At 39.7% G+C, this 21,977-nt stretch overlaps 1 protein-coding gene across 2 annotated transcripts in view; it reads right to left on the reverse strand.

The window, feature by feature from the left end:
* Positions 1-889: 889 nt before the first annotated feature.
* EPHA4 (EPH receptor A4) overlaps positions 890-21,977 on the reverse strand; it is a 178,646-nt gene continuing 157,558 nt past the window's right edge. For both annotated transcript variants that reach the window (XM_048504923.1, XM_048504924.1), the window contains 6 exons: positions 21,473-21,682; positions 17,514-17,663; positions 14,590-14,783; positions 8,221-8,376; positions 7,076-7,939; positions 890-3,388 (listed from right to left, as the gene is read on the reverse strand). In XM_048504923.1, coding sequence (XP_048360880.1) covers positions 7,825-7,939; positions 8,221-8,376; positions 14,590-14,783; positions 17,514-17,663; positions 21,473-21,682 — 825 coding nt within the window. In that variant the 3' untranslated portion in view covers positions 890-3,388; positions 7,076-7,824. The remainder of the gene's footprint in view (positions 3,389-7,075; positions 7,940-8,220; positions 8,377-14,589; positions 14,784-17,513; positions 17,664-21,472; positions 21,683-21,977) is intronic.

Genomic DNA, 21,977 nt, shown 5'->3' on the forward strand with positions numbered 1-21,977 from the left:
GTATGTGAGAATAATCTATGCCAATGAGCGTTAGAAGTGGGTGTATTCATTGTGTAGATTCTGGCACATTGTTGTAACCTTTGACTTTACAATCTTGTAGCCATATTAGAGCAGGTCATTTAATTGCTGTACATTTCCTTACATTACATTGGGAGACATTTTTGACCTGTGTCTGAGGTACAGGGGATTTCAACTCACAGATGCTTCTCTGAATTGTGAGTGCAATTTTATAGAAAATGGAAACTGCCATTTTTGTTTGTTGTTCCTGTGGTGATCACTATACTCTTGTTCAGTTACATGTGATGAAATTCATTTCTTATTTGTTTGCTGCTTTTCATCTCTCCCACCTTAACTTCCTTGTGTTGCTTCAACTTTTTTTTTGCCTCTTCTGCATTCTCATTGAGCCATTATTTTAGGCACTGCGGTCCAGATAAATCAATAGCAGAAATTGCTTTCCATCATACTGATCAGTTCTACGTACTGTAAAGCAGCACCTATTTGAATTGTGGGTTATAAGCAATAGCAGCTGCCTTTTTTGTATGAGTGTAACTCTCAGTACACTCGTGTTTGGCACCTCGGCATGGCTGTAATCTATATAATTTGAAATAGTAGGTATTCTGCTTGCATATTTATGTACAAGGTAACTAATAAACCATGGCCACATAATTTTCATCATGGAAGTGGATTAATCCGTGAATCTACTCTACCCACAATATGAAGTGGTCCAGTCCAGAATGAGTTTCATTACATTATCTACTATTCATATGACCTGGACCAGCATCATGGCTACCTTTAGAAGGATTGAAAGCTGCTATTCAGGGGCTGTTTCGTTTAGCATTGACATGAAAGCACCAAAATATGCTGGGAATATTAAATCACAGGCACTGCATTTGAGATTTGTACAGCAACTACTTTATTATTTTCAAATGCAAACATTTGCATTTAGTTTGCTATTTTACAATTTTACAAACTAGGTATAAAAGACCATAAATAAATGACATAAGTTATGTGTACCTAAGACTGATGGAGAGGGGAAAATTACAAATTAAAACAAAATAGAAAAATCTATATTTCTAATCAAGAGATCATTAAAATCTGTGAACCAAACAATGCGCTGTTAAGATTTTTTTCCCAGTATGGTCTAAATTATCATATGCCTCATACATTCTAATATTTTTTTTAACCAGAGTCCTTGCATATTCCAACATACTTGTAGTGATACAAAAAAATAAATGCACTCTCTTCTTTTTAAATCTGTCTAATTAGTATTCAGGATGCTTTTTTTCTGGTTATGAAAATGTCACGTAAAAGAAAAATACTGCTTTGAAGTCCCATCTACTGGTAAGAACCAGCTTTTTTATACATTATATATATATTTAATACATAGATCCATCACAAAGTTAATACAGCAAGAAACCTGGACAAACATCAACCGGTGGGGTTGTGAGCAAACCATTTCCTAATGTACAGAGGTTTGCTGAGTTAGAGAGTCCTGTTGATGTGTCTTCTGTAGCCAGAATGAAACTGAAATGACTCCTGTATTCATTTGATGTTCTCAGATGCCTTTTTAACAATCCAAGCTCGTTACCCTACAATCTGAGCATGCTGAGTCCAGCGTGCAGGCAGTTCCCTCTGGTTCTAAGACACATCTGTGTCCCACCATCAGCACAACTCCACCAGCCTGGGAATACTGATCTTAAACATCATGTTCATCAGATCAATGAAGATAATCTTAAAAATGGGAAAGGGGGTGGAGAAGCAAAAGCCATATGCAATTCTGAAAGACTATTTTAGGGCCTCATTCAGTGCTGAACATTTTAATGCAAAGTATTCACATTCTTTTGCTTGATTCTTTTCCCCTAAGGCATGTTGGTTTGACTGTCTTGTTTCAGCCCGTTGTGCTGTGCTGTTTGGTCTCTCAGCAGAGAAGATTCCTCTGAAACCAGAAAGCGGGTCAAGCCCATCAGCAGCAGAGCTCAAAATGTAGAATGGCAGTCCATTCCCCAGATTCCAAGATACAGCTTGCCTCCGAGAACAATATAAAGAAAATTAGAAGTGAACTCTCTGGATGCTGTCAACTTTCCTAGGTAGGATCAGGTCATTACCACTATAATTTTTTTAGTGCAGTCTTGTGTAGTTATTTACCTACGCTAGGAACACGGATCATTGTTGCACACCTCTTTCTGACTTTCAAAGCCTCTCATACTGTTTAACTGGGGAACAAAATAAAATAGCTTTCTGAACAGTCACTGATGAGACCCAAAGTCCTCGTAGGTGACACACTGACAAACTGACTTCTGTGAATGGATAAGGATTGCATATTTCTGTTTGCATTCAAATAGTATTTCAAAGCCTGTTTCTTTCAGAAGGTGGGGAGAAAGCTATTTAATGGTTTGGTTCAAAACAACTTGCTGATGGATGGAGACGTCATCTCTACCTACTTTCCCTCAAGGTACTTCTGCTTCAGTAATGAACAGGCCTCGATGAGACTAATGGTTATTGATGGAATTCTTTATCACCATTATGGAACTCATTATGGATCACTCCACAACTAAAGTGAAAGTGCCCCTGCTCTAGGCTGTAGGCTGAAGAACTATATGTTAAGGTTAGTGTGGCAGGTATATAATACATGAATAGATACAGAATTGTAACATTCAGGAGTGTGTGTGTTTTTTTGTCTGTTGCATAGTTCACCTACTGGCCTGGTAACTCAACAGTTCAGTGACAACCTGTTGAGCTATCTTGAGATGCTATCAGCATGTTCACAGGTGATCCTGCGCAACAGACAATACACAAGCACGCACATGTGCATGAGCACACAAACATACATGCACACCAAGGCCAAACATACTCTCACGCATCCTGGAAGAGATAATAAGTTATTTTTCCATTCTATTAAAAATATTACCACAATGGCACACTTTCTGTAAAGAATCACTTGACCGTCATATGCTTTTATAAATGTGAGTTCTGGGCTACAGCACCTAACCCAAGTGTCCATGATCATGACACCACTTGCACTCATACAAGTGCAACGGTGGCATGCAGAAAAAGATGTCCATTTTTTAAAAAGAAGCCAAGTGAGGAAAGAAAAGTCTACAGAGCTTTGATATAGTACATAATGTATTCCTCAAGTGGTATTTGAAAAAAAAATGTGCGAGGACCATATAATCTTTTGTTCTTGTTGCTGATAAAAGATTTCCAAAAGATGAGGAAAACTGGAGATATGCTCTTCAGGAAGCTTATTCTCAGTTTGTCTTGTCTACAGTCAGTGCTCAGAAAATTGGGGCAATGGAATTTTGGAAAGCATTGTCTCTGGTTTGTTATTCTCCAAGATTAACATGGACACCAAGAAGTGTTGCATCTGAAGAAGCAGGATCTGTTTTCCCTGTTGGAGGAAAAAGAAAGAAAAATCATCAAGCAAATGCAGTTTCTTCACATTGGCCACTCAAGGTCCACATATAAGAAATCCAATTATTTTGAAAATCCAGTGCAGTGAATCAATACACATTTTAGTTTCACCATCCAAGAGCTCCAGTCTGGCTATGACACTAATCTCTACATTATTTTGTTTGAGGGTTAATTCAAGTTAGACAATGTTGATTTTAGGGATAGGAAACTTCATATGCTCACACAATTAGCAACTGTATTAATTATTTAATTAAAAAGAAAAACACAGGCTAAGGACATGATTCTTCCTTTGGAAGTCAGAGCTCCTGTGTTGATTTTCCAGGGGTCCAGGGTACATGCACAGCTCTTCTCTGATACAGAAATCCATGAGCACGGAGTTAACATTGTTGCTGTGCTCATAGCTCTTGTCTTTTGTTAGACCAACTGTCAGAGCAGCCTCAGCAACTGAACATTGGTTTGTCTACTTCACAACTTCTGACTGGCAGAAGTTCCCCATGGCTGTAGAGAGAAAGAGATCTTTCCCATATTTGCCACTTTAGGTTGCTTATCTGGAGAAGCTATTGATTGAACTTTCAACATGCATAGGGGGTGATCTTCCTCTGAGCACAGCTCACACCCTAAGCACTCTGGGAAAGTAACAGGGCAGATATGAAAGTGCTGTTGTGCTCTTGGGCCACTGGACAGAGATGAGTATGTCCAATTAGTGATGCTGAACATAGATTGGTCTTCTGAAGTAGGGGTACAAAGGGTACAAAGACTTGGATACCTCTGGGTAACTACCAGCATATGCGGGGCAACTGTGTCCTATTTCAGCGAGCACAACCATAATTCGAAAGGGTACCTTTGTTAAAGAATAACATAATTTCCTGCAGGACCTTGAAAGCTGGCAGAAACACCCCAGGTTTTTTTGGTATTTAAGAAACAAAGGGGTTTGCTGGCAAAGTAATAATGTCAATGTTTTCAGTGACTATCAAAGCCTAACATTTTCCAGCAAATTGGTGTTAAAATGTGACTGTTTAAGTAACCTTAAAAAAAAACACCCATATTCTTCCAAACAGAAAAGCTTTTATGGGTAATTCTGCAAAAAGGTTTTACTAAGCTGTCATGGTTTTGACAGGGTCTAAATTTAGCATCCCATGTTCTCAACTACTGGCTTTCAGAATCAAGTTCAGAGGAGAGGCTTGTGGTTAAAAATCTGTAAGTTGTTGTTAAAAGTGACAAAAATGATGAGAGTGACAGTGGGAATATGGCAAGTTTGACTTGTTCAATTCATTTAGTGCTCCAGGCTTCCAAACACATGCAGTGCTTTCTTATAAAATCCAACTCAAGTGTCACTTTCTTTTTTTCTTTCTTTTCACCAGAGCTGCTGTCAGGAGTAGACAGAAATGAGAGAGGGGGGTGATAGTCGCAAAGCTAAAGACCTAAGAGGTGGAGATTCCAACTTGAAATAAAAAATAAAGCAGCAGTTTCTAATAAATATTCTCTCAGACATATTCTATGCACAAAATCATCAGTGGGCCTAATTTGCTTTATGCCCCTCTGCTTACAAAACTGGCCTCTGAGGCTGCAATCCCTTAAATATTTACTTGGGAGTAAGCCCCATTGATACTTCTGAGTAAACATCCATAGGATTGGGAAGCACACTATTTTTGATTGCTGGGGCAGAGCTAAAAGGGCACAGGTGTAAATGTAATATTACCTTTAAACATTTTTTGGGGAGAAATATATTATATTCAGAAAAAAGATGTTAGTACAGTCAGTTGAGGTGCAGCAGTTGAAAAAATTGTATGCTTCCGCATTAGAAAATAGTCCCGAGTGAATATGAGAACTATCATTTTATGTGCTGCCTTTATCCAAACCATTATTTTGTGTATTCTTCAACATGGTACTTTGACACAAGAGCATTTGCAATTCATTGTATTTTCAATTTCAAACAGATGTGGGTGGGGAAGCAGGGTTAGGTAGGCACTAGGATCCAGGTGGAGCATTCTACAGCAAAGAAGGTCCGGCGTGTTGAATTCTGTGGTGGAGGTATATACAACCCTATTAACATTTTTCTGCGACAGACTATAGTTCAAAATGGCTACAGTTAACCATAATGCCTGTGAATAGTGGAGAGAGAAAAAGTCCAATAAACAATGGTGGGTATCTTGGAAAAGATGCTGGAGCACACAGCACTATCTCAACTTGTCTTGGTATTGAGAAAAATGAAAAATAATATTATGATTCATCTACCACATCTTGCTTTATGAGCTCAGAATGGATGGTTCAGAATTGAAATTAGAGCCCGGATTATCTCAGCACTAGTGGAAGCTGTCAAGCCTGCGCCATTCTAGGCCTGACAGTTTACACATCCGCACCCCAGCTGCAGATGGCCCATCCATTATCATCACTCAAGGCTATGGAGGCCTCCCCCTGCTTGCAAAGTAACTAGTTCAATAGAGCTTAGCCGTTCATCCTTATCTGCCTTCCTGAACGAATAAACTGTCTGTCCCAAACAATGCCGCTCTTCCCACTATCCTTTCACATGCTGATATTATGGGAATGCGAGGGTGGGGGGAATTCATGGGTTGAACTAAACTGTAAGGTATATACCAGGGGTCAAAGAGCCAAACCCCCAGTTCTAGCTAACTGAGCCTGGGATGACACAGTTCCAATAAAGCTCTTGAAAACTTCCTGAGTCTTGTTGATGACTGGAGTAACAGACCCTTACATTAGCATGATGGAGTTCATCTACATATTCTGTAATTGGCAAGAAAACAATGAATTGGTGGTTAGCTGTGCACAGCTGAGGTAAAAAAAATTGGACTGATTATATACAATACTGCCATCACCTACCAATGTATTTATTATGTTAATTATCTGTAAACATAGCACAAAACATAGCACAACAGCTCCTGTTAGGCTGATGGAAGCATTGAGAGACTTCATAAAATATAAGAGGCTATACATATTGTGGGGCCAGACTGGAATGCCCAGGCTAGCCTGATCTCATCAGATCTCAGAGGTTAAACAGGGTCAGCCCAGGTCAGTATTTGGATGGGAGACCACCCAGGAATACAAAGAAGCAGCCAATGCCAAACCACATCTGAATACATCTTGCCTTAAAAACCCAATGTGTTGTCCTAAGTTGCTGCATAATGGTAGCCTACAGACACAGACACACACATACACATACAGAGAGAGAGAGAGAGAGAGGGAGGGAGAGAGAGAGAGTTCATACTAACTGGTTAATACAGGTTGACAGTTATCTCCAATGTACAGATATTTATTTTCTCTGTGTAGCTGAAACTGGTCCTGTCTCCTACCCCCTTGTTTAATCCAACACTCACTTGTGGGATACTATCTATGTCTAAAGGCTAATGTGTGTAGAATCCAATGTACACAGGTCCAAGCCATGTGATTTAGATTTCCCTCAAAAGATAATGCGCAGATTACATAGTCTGAACTTACTGTACTGTATGTTAGACAGTACATCCCTAGAATTATACATGGAGACTTCAATGAGACCCCCTTATGCAGAGAAACCAAACCTGAATTGGGTACAAATGCTTATTAAATTCAAAAGAAAAGCATTATTATTTTACATTACACATCGTAAGTACAGTCTGCTTTATTATTGACAGGAAAACAAAGACACATGGGAAGCTGTGTTTCCACTGACCTTTTCAGAGGCTCGTAAACAAATGCCCCTCACAAGGGCAAAAGATGCATGTTTGGAAGATCCATAGTCAAGAATGGCTGGCTGGTGTTTTCAAAAATGAAGACAGAGATAATCCTCCATGTGGCATCACAAGAGCCAATACCACAACCTCCCCAAATCCAGTAATTCACAAAGGTTGCTCTCTGTCTCAGCTTACAGGTGGGTACATCTTTGTGTGACAGGCACTGAATAGCCAAAGGGTGTCTGCCTTGAAGTTTCTGCAAAGTACCATCGATGCCCAGAATATGCCAACATTTTCTGGTACAGAAGATTCTTCATTCCAGTAAAAGGTGAACAACTATGGTTTATTCCACAAACCAAACACAATGATTGTAATCCCAATGGCTGTTGCGGGAACAATAGTACTTTCCTTTGTTCACACACAGCATCTGGCAGCAAACACAGCATCAGAACTTGTATGTGATGTTATATAGATACATGTATATTATATAATGTCGATCCACAGAAGTATATTCCAAGAAACAGTTTGTTCCAGGCCTGTTTTCAAATGATCAATTTCATTTCTGCAGGTCCCTCCCCGCAACGCTTTCAGCCATTTTTATTTCTCAATCAATGCTGCAAATCTTTCTTTTAATTATTATTATTATTTCAAACGGCGAGGAGAAGAAGTAAAAAAAGTGCAGTTCTTCAATTAAAGTGCATGAATGAGGTAAACTAATTTCAAGAGTTTGAGTTTGTTCGGTACTGGCTCAAACAGGAACCATTCTGCCGTGCATTTGTTGCATTTGGGTCCTCATTGCCTGAACGCTGCTCAGAATCTTATTCTGGTGTGCAATGGCAGTAATTCCAATTCTCGCCAGGTCACTGTATGAAGCAAAAACGTGTCAAAGGGTCAGACCTTGATGTTAGATGCAAATCCAGCAAATACATTTACAAAAGCACAAAAAATAAAAAGAATGCTAAGCAAGGTGGATGTACATAAACATTAATTAAATGTCTGAAGGCACTGTAGATGGCAAGTTATCGACGTTCAAAACTGAAGGCATTCCAATGCTGTAATGAATGTAATGATATGAAGCACAAAGCAAAAAAAGCCGATTAAATCCAGATTTACCAGTTTTTTTGTTATACCGCTGAGTACTTACTCCTGGTTCATATGGACCACAGCCTCTAGGGTAGTGTAGCTGGCAGCTGTGAAGTTATCCTTGTATCGCTCCATCTTAATAGCCTGGAGCCAATCACCAACAGAAACTACGGCTGAGAATTCAGGAGAACTTGGATCTAGCAAAGCAGTATTAGGCCTGATGGGGTGGGGCGGGGCGGGGGATGGGGGGGAAATAAAAAAGAGAGGAAGAGTTGAGAAGGAGGTTTGCCTCAAAAATAAGAAGTCAAAAAAGCACGCAAAAACCTAACTAGTTTGAGCTGCAACATCATTTGTACTCAACAGTTACTTGAAATCGCTATAGTGAGAGTTAGAGATTTATTTTTTTGCTTCTAAAACCTACCTTGAATTGATTTAAACCTTAAGAACTCAATTAAAAAGTAAACATTTTGCACAACTACTTAGCTGTCCTTAAAGGTGCATTTGCCTAGAGAACTTAACATGTCACTAACGACCAACAGTAATGTCGAAGCTACCCACAAGCAATGGCAGTTATCACAAATACTTAATGTTCCAGTAATAAAGCTACACCATTCAAACGAAGAAAAAGTGAGGTGTGGTTGTCTATGCCTCAGAGGGAAACTGGATAAAGACTCCAAAGGCACAGGACTGGGCCTGAGGTGTTGGGTAGCTGAGGTGTTAAGTAGCACACTAAATCAAGAAAAGCTATTGGTACCAGCCCCAGTTCGCAGGCTTTCTCTCACCCACCCACCTTAACTAGAATATTGCAGGATTAGCTGATCGTCTTTTGGAGCTGAGCAGGAATTTTGAGGGTCTCTTTCAGACTGGAGAATTATTTTCATCTGCTCTGCATTATTGGCAGTGATGAATTACAATAAATAGCCCTGGTCTTGGACTGGTTAGTTCCAAACCAGCTGAAAAGAACAGGGTGGGTTATCAGCACATAGATGAGTAGCTCGAGGCATCTGAAGATGGAGTTTTCCCAAGACAGCCAATCACTGTACCCAGGTGAAGCGGAATCCTTTAATTCTAAGCAGTATCAGCTAAACCCTTAGCTGCTTTAAGACATGGGGAAAGGAGATGACGCTTGGCTGTTCTTGGCACAATCTGTGCTAGCAGGATAAACAAAGCCAAGAAGTAATGCTGGCTAAGTATGGAGCCAGGTAATGGTGCCCAGAAATTCTGGCAGCTAGTTGAGCTGCCCGTTAGTGGTAACCCACATTAAAATAAATGTTTATTGATATATAGATTGGCATACATTAAACTTTAACTTGTTAAATTAATCCATATTTGGTGTTGCTTGTCTGCCTTTTGGGATGTGAGATCAAGACGAAAAGGATCTCAAAAATGGTGGTTTTCTACTCAGGATAACAGGTACGTAAAGACTTTCTAGGAGATGCTATCCAATCTCACTTCCATTTTTTGTTCCAAACTATTTATTTATTTTTATTTATATATTAGATTTTAAACCGCCCAGCCCCGAAGGGCTCTGGGCAGTGTACAGCAGGCCAGCAACAACATTACACAACAACATTACACACAGCAGGCCAAGAACAACATTATACACAATAAATAAGCTAAGGCCGTTTCCGCACGGCCTTTTTATGGTGCCCTGGGAACGGTAAAAACGCCTTATCTCAGTAGGAGCCATTCAAGACAGGCTGGCGCCAAGCGTTGCTAAGCAGCAGCGCCAACCTGGCGTCGCTCCCCCTCCCCCGGGGCGGCGTCAAGCCGCCCTGAAAAACAACCCTTTAAAGGGTTGTTTTCCCTCAACAGCGTGGTTCCCGGGCGGCGCAGTGTGAACAGCACCACCGGAACATACAGGGCCAGCTCTCTTTCAGCTCGATTCATGGCAGCTGGTTGTTGAACTCATTTTGTCCCCACCCTGGAGGTCAGTTGAAGCCAGCGCATGAAAGTCTACGCCATTGTCCTCCGACCCCTGGAGGTCGGAGGGCAGCGTGGGCGGGGCTTCGACGGCCAGCAGGCCGATGACGGGGACAAGGTGAGTCGAACGGGGAAGGGGGATGAGGCGGCTCCATGCGGAGCCGTCTGCCGCCCTCTCCAGAGGCCGTCTGCATGCTTGCATGCGAACGGCCTCCGCCTCCACGCCGGCAGAATTCTTGCCGGCGTGGAGGCGCCTGGGGGGCCGTGCAGAAACGGCCTAAGTTAAATTAAAAACAATTTACAGAATCTATAAAACCATAAAAACACAGCAGCAACAGTATTGTGTGGTGCCCGATCCCAAGGCCGGGAGGGGACAGTAGTGCTAATTAGATGTTATATTGGGTGTGCCAATGATGGAGTAGCACGCAACACAGGGGCATCCTGGAGGGGGAATTTGCGGCCGGCCTCACCAAAGGGCCGGTGGAACAAAACTGTTTTACAGGCCCTGCGGAATTCACCGAGATCCCGCAGGGCCCGCACCTCTGATAGAAGAGTGTTCCACCAAAGTATGTGTCACAAACCATGAAATCTGTTTTATATTCAGAGCGTTTTTGAACAAGGTAGTTCTGGCTTAATGTAGCTTTTGGCTACCTTAGGAGCTCAAATATTAACATGGAGTAACAATTATGGATGGATCTCTAAATGTTCTCAGTTTAGAACCTCAGATCCTAGGAAAAACTTCGGACAAAAACATTACTAGCTGGATTTGCAAGCAAGCTAAGTGGTTGCATACAAAGCGGGGACAGCAGGGAATTAATCCACTCTTTAATCAATTTCTGACCGATGTATGTGCCAGGACTGGCACAGAATAGTGACTTTGATCTTTGTTTTGTGGAATGCATGCTTTAATTTCCCTTTCAGACATCTGCAAGATTTTTTTAAAATAACACCATCAGTGAATATACCGACACTGACTTGCTAATTTTATTCTTTTTGCACATTAGCATTGGTTTCATAGGCTACCATACTAAAATCCATCAATAAATAAAGAAAAAAACACTACCTTCTTCATTTATTTGTAATATATTGCATCAAAGATTGGGAGTATTACAGACATCTATTGTCCAGGATTGTTCTCATCCTGAATGAATGTTACTTCTACTTCCTCACAGCCACTCCACTCCTTTTTCTATAGCTGCTATATTTAGCATACATCAAAGGGTAAGAAGGATCTTTTTAAAAGGCCATTTACTATACAGTCTGTACTACACAGAGGGCACACATAAGCCATCTTTTGTCTTCCATGCTCACAAAAAAGGCAGTTATGGCTTCTGGTTTGAACAATGGTGTAGGATGGTTGGTCTCAGACTCACTCTGAAATCTGAAATTCATTCTTGCAGTTCTAAAGAGAGCCTCATGCCTCTCAGGAGCAATGAGAGGGCAGAAGAAAGTTGTACATGCTCTTGAGACAATCTCGCCTGGCTAGAATCAAGTGGAAACTCAAACCATGGAGACCAACAGGGATGGAGAAATCAGACCTCATGGTGTCACCATCATTCCCCGCTGGGGCTGCCCTCCCCTCCCTTCTTTTGCAAGGAATACAATTAGGCCATGCATACCTCTCATTGATGGACTGAAGAAGAAGAAAAAAGATAATTAAAAGTGATGCCTAAAACCTGTTGCGGACAATACCAGAAAGAATCAGAAAAACTCTCTAAAAGATATGGAAGATGGGGAAAACTTGAAAGGTTTTATACACATGTGTGTGCGTGTCTGTCTGTCTGTCCATCCACCCAAACATAAAAGAGATTAGCCAAAGGGAGATTTTTTGAATTGAAGACACTGGAGAGTAAGTGCTGCTCTGTGGCCATGTAATAAAACTGATCTAACAGTTTCTTGAGCTGGCAGATTGCCATAGTAAAACCGGAAAAGAAATACTAATTTGAAAGCATCATTCCGTAAGAGAGAGAGGCAAGACTGGTTCTGGAATTAGTTTACTGAAGATTGTGGGTGACTGTTGCATAGTGCCACCTAGTAGTCATTAGAGATATTAGTGATATAATGGCCTCAACCAGAAAAGGCTTGGCTTCATTGGAGATAACAGCACTATCTGGAAACATGAGAACTATCAGAAATATTCCAAACTAAGAATTGGGAAATATAGCAGCAACAATGACTGAAATTTTGAAGGAATTTAAAGAAATAAAGTCTAATCTAAAAAAAATTGTACAGTTAGAAAAAGACTTGAAAATAACAAAGGAGGATTTCAAAGTTTTGAAAAAAAGTACTAACTCTGTACAAATGGAACTTAAATCTCATGATCAGATCATGAGGATTGATATTGTCCAATATCAAAACAGAGAGAGGGTCTTAAGGCTCAGATGGAGACTAGAAGAACAAGATTCTTCAAAAGAAAACCTCAGAAATAAAATTGTCTCAGCACTGGCCAATTTTCTGAAGATGGAAGAGCAAGAGATAGTTGCATACTGTTATCTCAAAAATCATGGGGATTTTTCAGAGATACTGTCATCTTCTTTGCAAAAGAAACTTCTGATCAAATCCTAGTGACTCATCAGAAATCATCACTCAAGCTGGAGGACAAATGTCATTGTGATGAAAGAAATACCGTTGAAAGTCTTACAAAAGAGAAAAGACTATGCTTTTCTAGCTGATGCTGTAAGGAAGAAATAGATAAGATTTACTTGGATTAAATGAGAGGGCCCTATTTTTACGTACAAAGGTCCGCAACAGAGAATCACTGCTACAAGTGCTGAAGAATTTTTCAAGAAGGACAATAAGGATTTTTCTTAATAATATCTAGCTGTTGAATTGTTGAAATGTTTGATAAAAGCTGATAAAATAGATTAAAACATTAGATATGAATGTTAATAGAGAAACATTAGATGTCAGTTTTAATTGCATAAATTTGTGGGGGAGATATTTAAAGAGGGATAGAGGATTTTCATACATTAGTCTTCAATTTTTAAACTAAGTTAGGGAGGAAAGGTTGTAATAGAGTCATTTCTGCATTTAATTTGTTATTTTTTAGAAACTGAATTTGGTTTAAAGTACTTACTAAAATCTTAAATAGTGTAATAGTGACCTCAGGGGACTAATGACCAATCATTGGTAATGTAAATGATTAGCAATGGTGACAGAGGGGCATACTTATTTACATGTGAAAAACTCAAGACTCTGGCCCACTTCAAATGGGTCGTATACAGTGGTGTGCGGCTGGTAAAAATGCTGTTTTGGGGGAGGACTTCGCACAACTAACGCTGCTAATGCATAGCCGCAACAGCCTAACTCCCCCACAATGGCGTTTTTGTGACTCACTAAATGAGCAAGTCTTTTTAAAAATAGCGACATCCACCTGGTGCTGAGCAAACGGCGCCGGATGGAAGGTGCCATTTTTCGGGCCACCGATTTCCCCCCCCCCACTTACTTCTTCTTCCCTGCATAGCTCTGTGGGGATGAGGGGACACACCTCCTACCCTCCGAACCGCAGGGCGTTGCCAGGGCCATGGGGCATGTCCCCTCATCTCTGCAGAGGTACACAGGGAAGAGGAGGTAAGTTTTTTAAAAGTGGCGTGCCTCTCTGCAGAGGCGATCCAGGGTCGCCCACACACAAGTGTGTGAAGGGCCTCAGGGATGAACCAGTGTCATGTAAACTGGTGCCTTGCTGCTCCCCCGACCCGTGTGGAAGGGGCCTCTGATGTTGCAAAGGATCAGGAAAAAGTATTATCTTTGCCTTTTACATTTTGTTATATTACAGTTTTAGTTCACATTGATTTCTTCAAAGGGGGAATTAATAATACATTGGAGGTGCTGTTGATTGATTTTTAAGTTACTGTTATACCCACGGTGATATCTCATCAAATAAACTTTTACATTCCTAGTATTGTGTTAAGCAAATAATTTGAACTGAACCCTGTTCTTGCTGGTGAGCAGGCAGTAAGTTCTTTGCAAAACACCTATTTAATGTTGAGGTATATAACCTCCTCCCCCATGCCCCCGCTTTCAATTTTTTCTTGATTTCTAAAAATGGGCTTAATTGTTTGCATGAAAGCAACACAGGATTCCAATATGACCTTAAAAATGGCTATATAAGTGTAATTATAGGAAAAGAATACATATGTTTAAAAAATATACAATTATTTTTCCCTTCCATTCTTGATTTTTGAAAAATCTCTTCAACCTTGCAGAACTGCCTGTAAATGTTATTAAAATGACTACAATAAATAACATTCACTTTGCTTATTGAGAAATTTTGTTCATAATTCCGCAAGGCTCTTATTCTCAATGGCTTGCCAGTTCAACCCCAAAGGAAAGAGGTCTTCAGCAACAATTTTTCCAGGAGGTACAAAAAAGAAAAAGCTGCTGGAACAATCTGGCCAAGACTATAGAGCAATTTTCAGTTTTCAGCACTCAAGTTTGGGTGAGTTACAGCTGCCTGTCACCATCGATCTATTTCCTCATCCATCACCATTAAGAAAGCACAGCTGACCTGGAGTTCTCCGAGCCTGTTCTCTTCAAGCTGTTGGGGTTGCGGATGAGTTTGTCTAGCATGTTGACAATCTGTCCAAATTTAGGCCTGTCGCTGCGTTCCTTCTGCCAGCAGTCCAGCATCAGCTGATGGAGAGCGATGGGGCAGTCCATTGGGGGTGGCAGCCGATAGCCTTCTTCAATGGCTTTGATAACCTAACAAAAAAGTCAGAATTTAGGAGGTCAGCATAACATCATAAAGCACAGGCTGGTTCATAGAACAGAATATCCCTGTTAAGCCAAAGTATGGGAGCAACTGCCCATTTAAAGGAAACACTTCAAAAATAAAGCACACATTTCAACTGTTGCTGGATTTGCCTGTGGTTATTGCTTTGTTTTGAGATGTTTTGCTTTGTTTTGAGAGTCTGTGATTAAAAAATTAATTTTTTAATGTTAACTTTTAAATGTTAAATTTTTTAATGTTGTACTTCTTGACATCTTGTACTTCCCATATCAGCCAAAGTTTCTTTTCCATAGAAGATCCAGTCATTTTAAAGGAACAGATGGTCTGTATTTCAAAATATATTAAAATGATGCTTTTAAACTTATGATTAGACTAAAAGGTAGAAGCTATTTCCTTTACACTTTCCTTCTAAATACACTTGTATGTTTAGATGATCTGGGGAACACCCATCAAACTGGATTCCAGTGAAGAAAATATGTCTTAAGACTACAAAATAGAGGACTGTGGATTCACTGCAGGAAATCTGCAACACTGGATCATACTTTAAAACCTTTGTTGATCTACTACCTATTGGGCATTTGGGATGGAAGTGAAATCAAAATAAGAGCTCCTGTGGCTTTTTGTGTTTCCCAAAGGTATCCCAAGGTCCAGACTATTTTGCTGTTCCCTGTATTAGGCTCAGGTCTACCACCTGTAACACTAGTTGTCCTTCCCCAAATCTGTCTGCCCTTTTTAAAAATCAAGAAGTCAGGTTATACTGGACTGTTCTGTACCCATGCCTACCTGCCAGAAACCGGCCTATTATGACATTTTAAAGTATGTAACTATTCACAGTATCCAATGCAATCACAGACTGGTATAAAAGCCACTCAAACCATTCCATACATATGGCTCATTATCACACCCTGCCTGTTTGGCAACCCTATGCAGAATGAGCTCATGCATAATCAAGATCTAGTTCCTGACAGCTGAGTACCCAGTTCACAACCCTTCACCTCATCACAGTTGGCACTAATGGGCAGTCTTGTTGGTAGTCTTAACAGAAGGAACAAAGATTAATTGGCCACACACATTGATTCACATAACCATAGAACTGGTTTCACAAGACACAATGGTAACCAATGTGGATTCATACCTCCAGTGCCACTGGCAGTTCAGTAAACCAAGAAAAGTGTTGTCTCCAAGGCTACCAACCCTCTCATTTACAACCACAAAATTAACTTTCTAAGTTAAGCCTTATTTGTATTCTAAGTATGCGGAAAAAGATGTACATTGCTCCTCCTTCTTACCACTACCACCACATTGAAGTTTTTCTTTATCTATGTGACAATCTATGTGATGTGAGTTGCATAGCATCTGTTTTAACTCCACTGGTAAAAGGCGTCATACTTACATCACTGGTCCAATTAATCTGGGTATTCTTGATCTGTCTTGAACTGAGGGCTATAAAGAACAGCAGCAAACTTGCTTCCACATAGCTCTGAATTGTGCTGCTAATGAATGTTCATCTTGTTTCAGAAATATAACTCAGTCTTTGCTTTCATGCTAATTATTGATAACCTTTTATTTATACTGAGCCAGTCCACTGGTCCTTCTAGCATGATATTTTCTACTTAGCTAGTCTACTCTGACTCTGAGTATTAAGGTCTTTTTCAGCTCTGCTACTTAAGATCCTTTAACTGGAGATGCTGGGTGAATCTAGGACCTTATAAATGCAACAATGAGCTAAGTGCCATTCATACACACATATGAATGCACATCTGAAGGAAAATGAAATTAACTCTCCTTTCAGCTTTCATGTCAGCCTCACATGAACATTCTTGGAAAGTTTTTATATACCTTATAAGATAAATGACTTCTAGAATATTGCTCAGCTTCCTAACTAACTAAAATGGATTGTTTTTAATGTCTTGGGATCTGGCAAATGTTAATCAGTATATAAAACCTCCTAGTAAATATTATATATTATTTTAATGTGTTCTATCTGTTGTCTACTTTGTCTTCAATACTCATTGCAACAATAGCAGGGACTTTATTAACTCCCTTCTGGAATGGATTGAGGTAGTCCAGATGGTATAGTTAAAGTGACTTGCATAATTTACAAGAGGTCATTTACTAAAGCTGTTTTTAAAAAATCCCTCAAGAATAAATGTTATCACCTAAGACGTTCACACAATAATTATCCTGTATATTCCAAATGAAATTATTTGATTTGTTAAAAGAAAATTAGCAGTTCAAAATATGAAATTATGTCACACTAGGGTTTGAAATATTTACCCTTAATAGGAAAGCAGGTTTTAATATTCTTGATGGATTCTTGATGGATCCTTAAGTGAGAAACTGTAGAACTGAATCAATGATACCAGTTTTCTTTCCCCACTAGCATGTCTGGGAGTGCTTTGCAAATATAAAAAGTGTTTCACTTTCAAGTTGAAACATATGTAACTCCTTCCCACATCATTACAAAATGAAAAAAAAAGAAAAGAAAAAAAGGCTGAATCTATACCTAGAAAATATAATTCCTATGGCAAGCAAAAGATCATTCATATGGAACTGACACCCTGCCAGTGTGATCAACCTTGGCCACATCATGTAATCATTGGTACATCATGGGCAAGTGGTTTCTATGCAGCTGGGGAGGCCCCAATGAAATAACTAGGGATAATAATGAAAGCATTCACATGATGGTGAAGAACACTTACATCTTGGTTAGACATATCCCAGTAAGGTCTCTCTCCATAGGACATCACTTCCCACATGACAATTCCATAACTCCAGACATCACTGGCTGATGTAAATTTACGATATGCAATTGCTTCTGGCGCAGTCCACCTGATGGGAATCTTCCCACCCTGCAGATGAAATACCAAAAGGCACTTATATAACAGTAAATAGCTCAGGCTTACCATGCATTAGTTCTTTGTGAAGTCATGGGCAGTGCTCTTGAGAACGTCAAAATTATTTTAAAAGGTAATTATTTTCTTGAGTCTGTAAATAGAATTTAGCATCTCAAAAATTCATCTTCAAAAACAAAATCAAATTCCTTGTCTGTATGATTGCTGCTTCATGATTGAAAGTATATGGTAAATATAAACAAGGGTCTGGTAGAGGTCTTCATTGTTTTACATAGTTTTTAGTGTCTTACCATGAAAGGCAAAATATGTGCTGCAGAATATGTAAATAACCAAGAACATGTGATTGCTAAATTGCACCATTTATTCTATAGAATTATAGAATTCAGCTCTGTAGAATTTGGGCTATCGGCATAGAATTTATTTATTTATTTCAGTGCAGAGAGCACACAAGCCATATGCCACTGATAAGGAAGAGAATGTAATCAATCTGTTTTCTTTAGTCACAGAGATGCAAACCAGGAAACAGTTCAGTTGTATTTTTATCAGTTCAAAAACAGGTCTCCGCTTAATTTAGCTAGGAGTTTATGAAGTACGGATCACAGCATTATCACAACAAACTTAACAGCAAAAGTAACATCTACTACTATTGCAAGGGCCTGATTAAAGTAATCTTGCTTCTCTGCTGCCAGACCGGTTTGTCTAACTTTCAAATAGGTACACTTGTTTGAGGTCTACACTCATCAAAGGACACTAGGGCTGTTTCTGCACAGCCAAAAAACAGCGCCATAGGGATGGTAAAAACACTGTCCCTGAAGTGCTGTTCGCACAGCTCGCCCCCAACCAGCATGAAAATACCACTTTTGAGTTTTTTCAAAAGCGGCATTTCGAATTATGCGGGTGGAGAGCTGTTTCCTGCGGCAGTGCAGAAACGGCTTAAGATTGCTCCATACTCTACAACAGAAAAAAAGTTGACTTGAAGCATAACTAAAATGTTTGGAAATAGGACTGAAAAAGCATGGTTACATATTCCTAACAGACTTCCCTCTGTGATACACCTCTAAAGATGCCAGCCACAGATGCAGGCAAAACATTAGTAGTAGAAGAAGAAGAAGAAGAAGAGTTTGGATTTATATCCCCCCTTTCTCTCCTGCAGGAGACTCAAAGGGGCTTACAATCTCCTTGCCCTTCCCCCCTCACAACAAACACCCTGTGAGGTAGGTGGGGCTGAGAGAGCTCCGAGAAGCTGTGACTAGCCCAAAGTCACCCAGCTGGCATGTGTGGGAGTGCACAGGCTAATCTGAATTCCCCAGATAAGCCTCCACAGCTCAGGTGGCAGAGCTGGGAATCAAACCCAGTTCCTCCAGATTAGATACACGAGGTCTTAACCTCCTACGCCACTGTTGCTCCACCAGAGATCCACCAGACCAAGATCCACCAGACCACAGCCATACAACCTGGAAAACCCACCACAACCAGTTTTAAAATGTACTTTAAAATTTAACTTTTAAAACTTACTTTACAAATGGAACAAAATTAAAAATGTATCAGTTTGCCTTTTTACTGAAGGCACACTTTCCAAATGCTGTGTTTATTACAGTGTACTGGAATTACATCCAATGAAGCTCATTGTCTAATTGCAGACACTTGCATCTGGGGAAGTAAGGGTCACCTGGAAGAAACTGTTCTGAGAATCTCAATAGGTGAATGAATCTTTTAATAACTTTTCTGATCCATGCAGAAGAAGATCATGTGAAAATCTGCACGTAATATTTGCACCTGGTTTTCTTGAAGCTGCAGTGTGGCTATTGGGGCTTGTAAAACTAAGCAGGGTTGGCCATGATCAATACTTAGATGGGAGACCACTAAGGAAGAACAGGGTTGCTATGTAAAGAAAGGCAATGGGAAACCACCTCTGTTCCTCTCTTGTCTGGAACACCCTAGCATTGGCAATCCCGTGAGGTGGTTGTGATTTAATGACATGTTCTTTTTCTTCCCTGCAGCAGTTCCTAGTATTAAATCAGTAATGTCCATTTCAAACAATCTGGCAGAGTGATGGTGGTTCAATAACGGATTGGTACTTTCATGCTGGTAGCGTCTGTGAGAAAATACTGAGAAAGCCTTTGATACATGTGCATATTTCTTTCGTGCATAGTATCAGTGTCCCTGAATGATGGTCTAGTGTACATGCTCCTTCATTTACTGGGACCATGAGTTAATTTTTCTTTTTACTCACAGAATACTTATGTTTGACATGGCTTATAATAGAGTTTTTAATTGTATCCGCTAGATGTTAAAGAATGATCATAATTTGAAAATCCTTGCGGTTATACTCAAATGGTGGAACTCATCCAAATTATCCTGAATACTAATATATAAACAAGACAATACACTGTGATGCAAATTATAGATGTTCATTGCAGTTCCCTTGGAAGGGAAAACACTTTACTATATTTTCACTTGCAAAATTGAAAGGAGGCCTTTTGAATGGAGGCCTCCTGCCCCTGTGTTTGAACACAGCTCTCTAGAAATCTGTCTTGGCTCAAAACCGCACTTGCCCTTGTTAGTGGGAAATTGTGGGCTGGACAGCCTTAAATACCTCACAAGGCAAACCCCATTCCCCTTCTCCTTCCTAATTTAATGAAGTGCATGTTCATTACAGGAGAAATGCGAAAACTGAATGGCACAAACTGGGTTTTGCTAACAATATCTGTATTGAGAGAACAGATGGAGAATGGCAGGCATTTAAAAGCAAAACATCGAACCCAACTTACAAATCTACATTATAAACCTTGTACCTTCTTTTTTCCCTGATGTGCATAAACTTCAAGGCTGTGTGTGATCATCAGGAAATTGCTTTACAAGCTGCAGTGCTTGCTTCATTAGACTTTACATGCAGATGACTACAACCCTTCTAGCAGAGTAGAAAAAACAATGCCTATAAAATTCTATTGTTCTTTAAATTTTGGCACTGGCTGTAAATAGACTCACATGCAAGTTTGTGTCATTAATATGAGTTCACAGCTTTTGAACATAATACATGGTAATATGACTGCCCATATACAATAATGAAGAATGAGATTTTGTAGCCTATTATACACACTCAGAATTTATTTACTTGCCCAATCTGAAGGGAAAATCAGTTTTGCATTCAGAAAGAGGCTCTTGGCAACAGCTCGATTATAGCTTCCCAAGAACAATAGACTTATTTATACACATTCATTTCAGTACATGAAAATGTTTGTCAGTATTAGCAAATGCAAATCTTTGAAGCAGAAAGCTTCCATGTTCTAAGTTTGAAATTCTAACTACCAAACCCAATAATTTATCTAATAATGCCATTAATGTTTATAAGCTGAACACACTGTTGCATGAGAGACTGATAACATTTTTTCCAGGCCAACAAACAGATTTTTTTAAATCCCCCTTCCCCCAGCCAAGAGATTTAAAGCTATATTCCCAGCTATATGGTAGAGTTATACAATGAGGGGGAAATGTGGAGAACATGCATTAAGTGTACGTGTGGAGTGCACAGTCACTGTGTCAAAGCAAACTGCTGTATGTTCCTTTGATGTTAGATGTACCAAAAAAAAACTGTGAATACTGCAACCTTGTTTACCTGAAAGGTCTCTGAAACAAGTAAAACTACTAGACAATCAGAACAGCAGAAACAGTCTACGGTTACAAGTGCATGAGGAACAGGACAGCTGTTTCAAATAGACAAAATGTATGTAATGCCAGAAAAGTTATAGCTAACAATTTTTTGGCATGGGCATGGCATAATAAAGGGGGAGGGAATCCTGCCTTACCCTAGTAGTATAGGCAGCTTCAGGGTCATCTTCAAGAACTCGGGACATGCCAAAGTCTGAAACTTTGCACACCAAATTGCTGTTGACTAGTATGTTTCGAGCAGCCAAATCTCGATGCACGTAGCTCATGTCGGACAAGTACTTCATTCCAGAGCCAATACCCCGAAGCATCCCTACTAACTGAATTACAGTAAATCTGCCATCATTCTTCTGCAAAAAAAAAGATATATAAATTCACAGTGGAAATTCAGAAATTAACAAAGAACATTTACTTAGGAGTCATCATTTAAATTTCCTTATTGTTATTTTTTAATTTCGCCTTTCCTTCCAAACTTATGCTGTCTTCTCAAGACGCGCACTCCAACATGTGTTCCACAGATAAATATGAATATCTCACTGGCACTGAAAAAGGAATATAGTTTGGTGTCTCTGATCCTCTATCATGGAAACACACCGGAAAAAGTAAGAACAAGTCAACACCTCTGTTTGGAATATGTCTTCCTAA

This window comes from Sphaerodactylus townsendi, linkage group LG08 (assembly GCF_021028975.2).
Source record: "Sphaerodactylus townsendi isolate TG3544 linkage group LG08, MPM_Stown_v2.3, whole genome shotgun sequence".
In the NCBI taxonomy this organism is placed as follows: Eukaryota; Metazoa; Chordata; class Lepidosauria; order Squamata; family Sphaerodactylidae; genus Sphaerodactylus; species Sphaerodactylus townsendi.